At 35.6% G+C, this 9,582-nt stretch overlaps 1 protein-coding gene across 1 annotated transcript in view; it reads right to left on the bottom strand.

The window, feature by feature from the left end:
* Nucleotides 1-1,442: 1,442 nt before the first annotated feature.
* Nucleotides 1,443-9,582, bottom strand: part of LOC145598603 (RNA pseudouridine synthase 7-like) — a 31,130-nt gene continuing 22,990 nt past the window's right edge. The window contains exons 9-12 of the mRNA XM_081654978.1: nucleotides 6,191-6,247; nucleotides 3,389-3,514; nucleotides 2,483-2,718; nucleotides 1,443-1,737 (exon numbers count right to left, since the gene is read on the bottom strand). Of these exons, the coding sequence (XP_081511104.1) occupies nucleotides 1,635-1,737; nucleotides 2,483-2,718; nucleotides 3,389-3,514; nucleotides 6,191-6,247 (522 nt within the window). The 3' untranslated portion in view covers nucleotides 1,443-1,634. The remainder of the gene's footprint in view (nucleotides 1,738-2,482; nucleotides 2,719-3,388; nucleotides 3,515-6,190; nucleotides 6,248-9,582) is intronic.

Below are 9,582 nucleotides of genomic sequence, written 5' to 3'. Positions count from 1 at the left end.
TTTCGGTTCTTTTAAGTTTGGTTTGATTACTAAAGTTGATTCAATATTCAGTCAATTATGATTTAGATACTTTTCGTGTTTGGCTGATTTCGGTTAGACTGACCAAATTTAATATTCAAATAAGTACATTTTTAAAATTAGAGTAATTGTTGAGTTTTTTGTATCTTGTTATTGAATCGATGTCAAGTTATCCATGTGTCATTTTTCTATATCGTGTCATTAATATATGATTAAATAAAAATTAAGGTAAACAATAAGTTAGGTATAAAATTATGGTTAGTTTGAAATCATGTCAAGTAAGTCTAGTTAAAATCGGGTTGGAATAATATCAGGTTGGATAAAAAAACGGATCGGATTGAATAGGGTGGTTGTCGGGACAATTTCAGTTTGGATTAAGTTTAGATTGGGTCAAACCGGTTCAGTTTGAGTTCAATTCGGGTCAAAATTGGTTTCGAGTTGAGTTCAAGTCGGGTCAAATCGGTGCCGGGTTAAGATCTAATTGGGTCAAACTCGGATTCAAGTTGGTTCAGTTCAGTTCAGTTACAGATCGGGTTTGAGTGTTGAGTGTCTCGAATCAAATCGAATCGTTATAGTTCGAAGCGGATGGTTTTTTTCAGTTCAATTCGGTTTTGACACCTTTACCTATGGACAAAATAGTATAAAGGGGCACTATAAGATTAGCCAAGTGTAATCAAGTTTTTTAATGTAAACTTTTTATTAAATTTAACAAATAATTTTTAAAAAACCAATTATATGTAGTTCAATATAATTTGAGTCATGATTCTATGAATTAAGAAAGTTTTTTTTATAGAATTTGTACAGTGTATATATTTATCAACTACACATTTGGTTTATTGGTTACAACTTACAACTTTACAAGTGCTTCATCTACTCGTCAAAAGACAATAAAATAATTAAATTGCGCAATAGACAATTTTCTTAAATAAGTTATCACATTTCTTTTTGATAGCAACATATTTAGAAACGTGGATTATGGTTTCATTATATATCATTGGAATTGATTGCAACCTTGCAAAAGTTGCAATTGCAATCAGTTAGATGTTCTATTGATGTAAGCAACAAAAGATGGTATAAATTAGAGAAAAGTTAAGTATTAGTTAACTTCCTGGTGGTTTTAACCTGAGTCAAATCTTTACTGCTTCAGGTTTGTTGCTGCTGTGACATTGATATCTTCCATAAAAAAAGAGAAAGCTGAACTAAATATGCAGATCAATTACCTAACAGAGATACCTGATGCCCTGATTTGATTTGCAGAAGTGCTCGTCGTTATTTCAACCTGTAATTTGAATCATGTGAAAAAGAATATGCACCGCGTGTCAAGCGCAAAGCTTGCACTTGTGCTTCCCTGATGAGATTTAAGTTGGCACGCGACTAGGCAATATGCGAAAAAAAAATATATACATATTCTGTAACGCTGAATAGGGCAAAATAAACATCAATGAAGCAATAGTTGGAATATCAATATATAAAATTGGTCAAAATCTATAGGACAGAGCAGAACAATTCAGAACTCTCTGAACTTGACTAGTTCGTAGGAAATTGCCAACTTCAAGCTCTCAAAAATACGAATAATTTTCTAAATCAAAAGGTAACTAGACACGGACCACACAGTATCAATCAAGTTTTGCCCAATCTGGATACGGGCACTCATATGTCCAATCAGGTCCAGTGTACCTTATGCAGTGAAGCCATAACCCCTCTTCAAGCCCGTCGTACCTTAAGCGAAAGGAGCACATCATTATCAGCAAAGTAAATACCAGAAAATACCATCAAAATAAAACAGTATAGTCATAAATATAAAATTTTTTTTTGAAAAAAAAAAAACCCTGCAATAGAGGAAAGCCAGTACTTAAATAAGGACATGTATACAAATAGCATATTTAAAACAACATACAAAAAAAAATTGATAAAAAGTTGTTGATTTATTTACAGTTTTGCCATTTGATAAACATATTTTGATAAACATATTTTGTTTATCAAGGAGATAAACTTGTATTTTCTCAGAAATAAATTGAACTCTTTCATTCTCCTAAGCCGCATATCATGGATAATGAAAAATTATCTTGGTTGCAGAGGTCTAGTTGATATTTTTCCTTGTGGAGGTTGGTCAAATTTTCGGAAAATTGGTATATTCTCTATTAAGTAAATACATAAGTGGCTTTGTGGTCCTATGAGAAAGTACTCAAGCTCTCATGCAATATATTGCCAACTTCTTCCCCCCCTCAGACCACCACCCCCCCCCCCCCCCCCCCCCCCCCGCCCCTCCCCGCAACACACACACACACACCACCCAACCACTCTCGAGCAGCAAAATTCTGTTTGCATAATATCTAGTTTAGATGCTCAGCAGCACTTACTATGCACATTAATACCAATAAACAATTTCCCTTCTGCTTTCCTCTTAGCAGCATATTTCAGAGGTAAGCTTATCCTAAAAAGTATTGACAAGAACAATTCTTACCCTGTAGGGGCCAAATTTGGGCAATGTGTACACAAAGGATCCCTATCAAAATCTGTGAAGAATTCTTCTTCTGGCTGTTCATTGTTTTCAGAAGTTTTGGATGATATAGAATCCCTCAATTGGGCAGCTACTCTATCAGCACTTTTCCCTTCAGTAGAACGCCGACCAACTGATTTACCAAGATGGAGCATGTCATTGGCAATTGGGTGACCAGCATACTGGAGATGAACTCGTATCTGGCAAACAGGTGAAAATTGAATAAACAAAATCAATATATTTAAATTTCTTGTGCAAAGAAGCTAGTAACACAGACAAGCGAGGAAAACTAATTTACACTATTCAATTCACTGGATCAAAAAAATATAAAAAGTAACACAGAAATGAAATTACAACTCTACATGCTACAAGCCTACAACTTCAAAGATGGATAGGTTAGGTCAATCTTGTAGCAAAAAATCCAAGAACTCCAACACTATTGGATTAAAACAATTTTATTATTGAAGGCTATAATTTAAAATAAAAAATAAATAAAAAAAAAAAGTGTGAATACTCTGTCAACATTTTTCATCACATCTCACATATCACATATATACAATTACAGGCCCATCAACTCCAAGCATAAGGATCACACCCTCACCAATTATAGATGGTCAACATGTAATAAATTAATATTCTAAAGCTTATAATTCATAAATTCAAAAGAGCATGCTTTTCGAGTTCCACATATGTCTTAACATAATGATAATGAACTTTGATAGTAAAAATAACACCATAAAAGTGAGAGAAAATATGAGGAGAATGAAATAGAAGACAGATGACGAGCTTGAGCTTGGTAGAAAACGTTATTGCATCCGACAAAATCACCGCATAAAACTATAACTGTTATGTTACAATACTCTATTTAACCTGATGAGTTCGGCCAGTGAAGGGTTCACAGAAGACAATGCTTTGATCTCCATTAGTATTTATTCTTTTAAACTTTGTAGAAGCAGTCTTTCCTTTCAGTTTAACATTGACGGCATCATCTCCAACCTAAATAATCAAAGAAATCAGTAAAGATATTGTGGAGGTAAACCACTTGAAATGAGATAAAAACGACGGTTCTAAAATTAAATACCAACCAAAAATTTACATGTAACAGTGACTTGGAAAGACGAATCATCATATAACAAGCAACAAAACATTAAAAAAAAGAAAAGGAAAAAAAACATAAGTATTTCTCAGAAAAGGATCTGCAGGGCCACTTCAGAGATTCATAGCCAAGAAAATGCAAGCAACTTCCACTCGATAAAATCAGTAAATTTTACTTATATAATGTACCTATTCTTGTTATGAGTTAGATTTTCAAACATCGTCTTCTTATTTCTTTCTCCATTATACTCTGATTTCCCCTCTATGTGAGATTCCCAATAACTTCTTATGCCTTGTTCAGGATTCATTCCACGAATATCACCCACTTCATATCTTTATTAACATGTAGCACTAGGTTTTCCTCCACCAATTTCCGTATTATCCCCATCAAGTCCTTCAAACTAAAATGCTCAACCAAACACAAAAATATTCCATTCGAATCCATAATGTTAAATATTATGCTTCAAAGTTAGTGGATTGATGCATCTTATTCTTAGAAAATATATAAGTTGGTTGATTTTAGCCTGATAACATGGGTTTGTTTAACTAATTACAGGTTGTTAGTGGATGGGTTAGTTGCTATTTATTTGATCTTTATTAATGTTGTAGCCTATATATTGGCATTTACGTTGTTCTTAGATGTTGAATAAGAAAAGCAGTAAAATGCTTTTAACTTTGTTTTCACTCTTTGCATAATTGCATTTGTTTTTCCCAAAAAAAATTGATATTAAGAGCCATATGATCTTGTGAGCCTTATAAAAAAATTCAGTCCTTTCCAGTTTTTGGTCTGGTTGTGCATAGTCTGGAATTCCTGATTCCAATCCCAGTCCTTTCCAATTTTTGATCTGGTTGTGAAATAGTCCTACTTACAACCATTCCTTTTTTTTTTTTTTTTTTTTTTTTTTTTTTTTTTTTTTTTAATTCTATAGAGGATACCATCCACTGTAAGGTAACCAAACAGGGTCAGAATTATGCATCCTTATCCCAAACCAGTCACTGAAAGAGTAAAAGGCTAAGTCCATCAGAATCTACCAATTTAGTAATCAGATGCTACAATTGTCAGCTACTTTAAAACAAGAGGGACCAGTTTGATGAGCTATTTTGAATTAGTCCACAATAATTCCAAATTCAAGAATGATATTACTCAAGCTAATAAAAGATAAATTATATCTGGTATTCTCAATTTTTTCCTCTTATCCTGATTTCTTTGCATTCTTCCTCCTCAGTCTTCCAGATCCCTCCTTTCGTATATTCCAACACTGTTTACCTATATCCCCCACCATCACATTGCTTTTAAAGCCTAACTGATCCTCTGCTAAAAGCACCAACAAGACCTTCAGGTCATAGCCATGAGATCTTAGATATATTATATTTTTCTTAGGAAATTTTGACATTTGCTGCTGGGGAAAACACCTTGCTTCACATTTGCTACCGTTAAAATTTTTTTTTTAACTTTGCTACCACCTAAATTTGAGCTTGTTAAATTTTACTACCACTTAATGGAATGGAATCCGTTAAGTTTATTAAAAAAAATAAAAAAATAAAATAAAAAGAAACAGCCACCCTCTAATGCAAACCCACCACCGTCAGCCACCCCTCCCCCCTGCCGGCGACCGGCGCTCAAAGTTTCGGCCGGCGCCGGCGACCCCACCCTGTTCCCTTTCCTACTCCGATCCGCTTGGCCACTCGACTAAATTTTACCCTCGAAATTGGGGGTTTTCAATGGGCTAGGTTTTCAATTAGATGCAAAATTGGTGACGATGGTGGTGTTGCGGGCTGTGATAAATTGTGTGTGGCGAGCAGATGAGTTGATGGTGGTGTTGCAGGCTATTTAACTACATACTACTACACTAATGTGACAAATGCCTTAATTGCTACAACAACCATCTTTGTCTTCTTCCTAATGCCTCCAAAATAACACAGATAAAGTAAGGTTCCCTTTGCCGCAATAGTCCTTCAGCTAAGGGCTGTTGTTGTGGGTAGTGGGCACTTTGCTTGTGCTTTGTTGCCTCTCTGCTGCTGCCATCTGATGTTTCTGCCTCCTGCCGTAGGTATGGATGATAGGTGGCCTGAGTTGGGTCATTGCATGTTGTTGTGGTTGGAAGTGAGGGGGGCTGGAAGGAGGGTGGCTGGCAGGGAAGGTGGCTGGAAGGAGGGGAAAAGGGAGGGGTATTGGCTGCGTAGGTGTGGGAAAGGGAAGGGGGTGGGGTCGCCGGCGCCGGCGCCGGCAGCAGGTTGGGTGAGGGGCAGCATAGATGGGGGATAGGAAGGTGGCTGGGATGGAAAACGGTGGTTGGGTGGGGATGGAGAACGGTGGTTGGGCCCACTAACGGAAATAGTAACGGTATAACACATCGGGTAGTGAAATTTAACAAACTCTGATTTAGGTAGTAGCGATGTAAAAAAAAAAAATTTAATCGGTAGCAAATGTGAAGCAAGGTGTTTTCCCCGGTAGCAAATGTCAAAATTTCCTTTTTCTTATGCCCATGTCATAAAACTTATTCACATAACTATCTACTACGAATCCGTCAACCTTTTTTATCATACAATTTCAAGAGTTGAGAGAAAAGATCATACCTCCACAGTACTTCTTCCTTCTCGAGCATCATAATTAACATTTACATCAACTACTTGCTGCAAAAGATAAACCAATTGTGCCAAATCAATAGAAATCTAGGTAATTATCAAACCAATAGTTATTCAAAAGTATAGAATATTAAAAAAAAAAAAAAAAAAAGCACCAGATTTGTGATTAGAACTATTATAAACAGTGGAAGTGAGATCTTTCTGTTCTTTTATCTTTGTCTGATTGTCTATGGAGCACGGAGGATGGTATATCTAATTATCTAGGGATACAGGCATGACTGCATGAGACTTGTGCAACCTCTGTGATTGTCTAAACCTTTGAAACAAACAGCAAACTTCAATGCAAGGATAAGACAGCAAAAACAACTAGCATAACCTATTTTTGTCCCTCAGCCTACGTCACCAAGACTCTGAGTGTTAAACATTAAAGTCTATTATATCACATATAATACCATTTCAGAGTTTAACCCTAGATCCCAGCCCCACAAGCTGAGCAGCCAAGAAGAGAGAAAAAGAAAGATTATCACTGAAGTGTTGCTGAAAAGTAGAACTACTCCATGTAAGTATATTGCGCTCTCCTAAGCCTTTTTTACAGTTCACTCTTCTCACTTTACTTTGGTTGAAATTTGAAAGTAGTTTGAAGTGTCCAATTACATGGCCAAGAGTCAAGTACACATGTCACTGACTTCATGCGCATATCCTTGTGTCGTATAATTGTTTCTCTTTTTTTTTTTTTTTTTAAATGAGTTGCCCAATAATATATTTTTTTTAAAAAAAAGGATCTTCAAAGACTATACATTGAGACTATGTACATAGTGCAAAAAGACAAAATGGGCAATAAAAATAAATAAATAAATAGATAGATAAATACTGAAGGAGTACTTGTGTAGACACGGGTTCAGAAACCAAATGACAAGTGAGAGTCCATTGGAATGGTGGGTGGTAGGAGGGTCAATGAAAAGGTACCCTCTAACCAAACCAATATGCACAAGTGACTACACACAAATTCCAAACCATATAATGCCACTGTGCTGGCCACCTTCACATATAAGAGTGTGAACGTTTTTTCAGTAATTAGGAAATGATGCAACTCAGGCTCAATAACTAAATAGCAAGCATGTCAATAATAGCTAAACTTGACTCAATACAAACACAGTTAACAGCAGCCAATTGAGATGTTGAAATGTCAATTTTATAGAGTTTTAACCTGCCCCTTGTCTACTATTGATCTCATTGTGCTCTTCTTGTGTTTTCTAGTGTTTATGTAATGTTGTTTTATTATTAAAATCATGTCAAAAAAAAAAAATGTAATAATTGGTCTACTTGAATTTGCTTTTTTATTCATTTGGACCACAACCGAAAGACATCGGCCTTTTGAGGTTGCTTTTCAATGCAATGGCCCGAAATATCGATTTTCAATGAGACTTTTCCACCTTTATGAATGCCTTGGCAGGCCAATCCAGTTGGGCAAAGGAACTTTTCAGTTTCCACTTGGTTTGTCATGCAGGCCCAATCCGGTAAGGCAAGCTGGCTCGATCTGTTTACTTTACACTTCTACTAGTAATGAATCTTATACCTTTTAACAAAACTAAAAACCTTTTTTTTCAAACTTTCCCAACCAACACAACCTTCTTTTTACAATTTCCTACTTAAGCACCACTACTAAGCTCCCTAAGTGGACCCAACTCAAGTAATTAATGATGCTCAATTGTATAAATATTGTAGCTAAAAATTTATAGAATAGTCAAGGGCCCTTAAGGCTAACAGCATGAGATAGCAAAGAGAAAATAGATGTCACTAAAATCGCTAGAAGGCTGCCGAATGAAAATAGCTTATTCATGAGAAGGATTAAGAAGATATAGATTTGATTAAACATAGAAATATGATTCAATTCCTCACAATTAACACAATTCAAATTTTCATAGATTGATTAGTTGTATTCTTCTATATTGGGTCAAAGCAGTTAAAAAAATGAATATCAACTATTATCTAGCCTTGCACCTTCAAAATATCCCCTACCCCCACCCCTAAAACAAACAAACACACACACACACGAAAAAAAAAAAAGAAAACTACTTGGCTTAATCACCCACATCTAAAGGTGGGCACGGGCCGTGCCGGCACGCGGGCGGCACGGGCCCGGCCCGGCACGGCGGCCCACCCGTGGGCCGTGCCGTGAACAAATTTGTGGGAAATGGCACGGGCACGGCCGGCGGCACGGTGGCTGGCACGTGGGCCGGCACGCCGGCATGGCCCGCCACCACGGCACGGCCTGTGCCATATTACCGTTGAAAACTAGCCGTTTTCCAACAGCTATAAACGGCTAGTTTCCAACAGCCATTTCCCACCCATTTTCCCACCCAAACTCCCTATAAATACCCAAATCCTTCCTCCAAAATTTTCACCATCAACTCATCTCTTCTCTCTTATTCTCTAATTTTCTTACTCTCTAATTCCTACAATCTTGCTCTCTTTTGTGAAGGAAAAAAAAAATTCCTACTCTCTTATAAATTTTACATTTTTACCATTATTACTTTTATTAGTCTACTACTACTACAAAAAAAAAAAAAAAAAAAAAAAAAAAAAAAAAATAAAAAGTTATATCTACATTCGGGAAATTATAAATTCGGGGAATTATAAGTTCGGGAAATTATAATTTGGGAAAGCGTTGAAGCGTCATTGTAAGATCTAACTCAACTTCATTTTAATTTGTTATTGTTATTGTTATTGTTATTGTTATTATAATAATAATAATAATAATAATAATAATAATAATTATTATTATTATTATTATTATTATTATTATTATTATTGTATTCTTGGAAGTTGGAACCACTTAATTATATAAAAACTACAATCTATTTTAATTGTGGGTTATTTGGATTGTTGAAATCTGTCTAAGGCGGGATCTGGGCTCTGGACAACGTCGCTCCTAACCTCTCCTACCTGGGATCTCATTGACCCAAATAATCTACTATTATTATAATTATTTTTAAAATCTTAATTTATATAAAAACTACTTACTAATTGTTATTATTATTGTTATTGTTACTTTGTTTTTGTTATTTGTATTATTATTGTTTTTGTTACTTTTATTGTTATTGACTTATTGTTATTATTATTAATATTAATCATGGCATCAAACCCGAACCCTTCCTCCTCCTCTGGAAAAGCCAAGTCAAAACGTAGGGAATCAGTAAACCCAAACACTTCAATGCCTTTGCCCCCCCCCCCCTAACATGTCCTTTCCCTCCCCTAACATGCCCTTTCCAAACACTTCCGGATCACAACATGAATTTCCTTGGACCCAATTTCAAGATTTTCAACAAACCCAATTCTCACCTCATTTATACGGATCACAACAAGAATTTTCTTTTCCTCCT

Source organism: Chenopodium album, chromosome 20, assembly GCF_948465745.1.
Source record: "Chenopodium album chromosome 20, dcCheAlbu1.1, whole genome shotgun sequence".
Lineage (NCBI taxonomy): Eukaryota > Viridiplantae > Streptophyta > Magnoliopsida > Caryophyllales > Amaranthaceae > Chenopodium > Chenopodium album.
The sequence above is the reverse complement of the archived record's forward strand: the minus strand, read 5'-3'. Positions and strand labels throughout refer to the sequence as shown.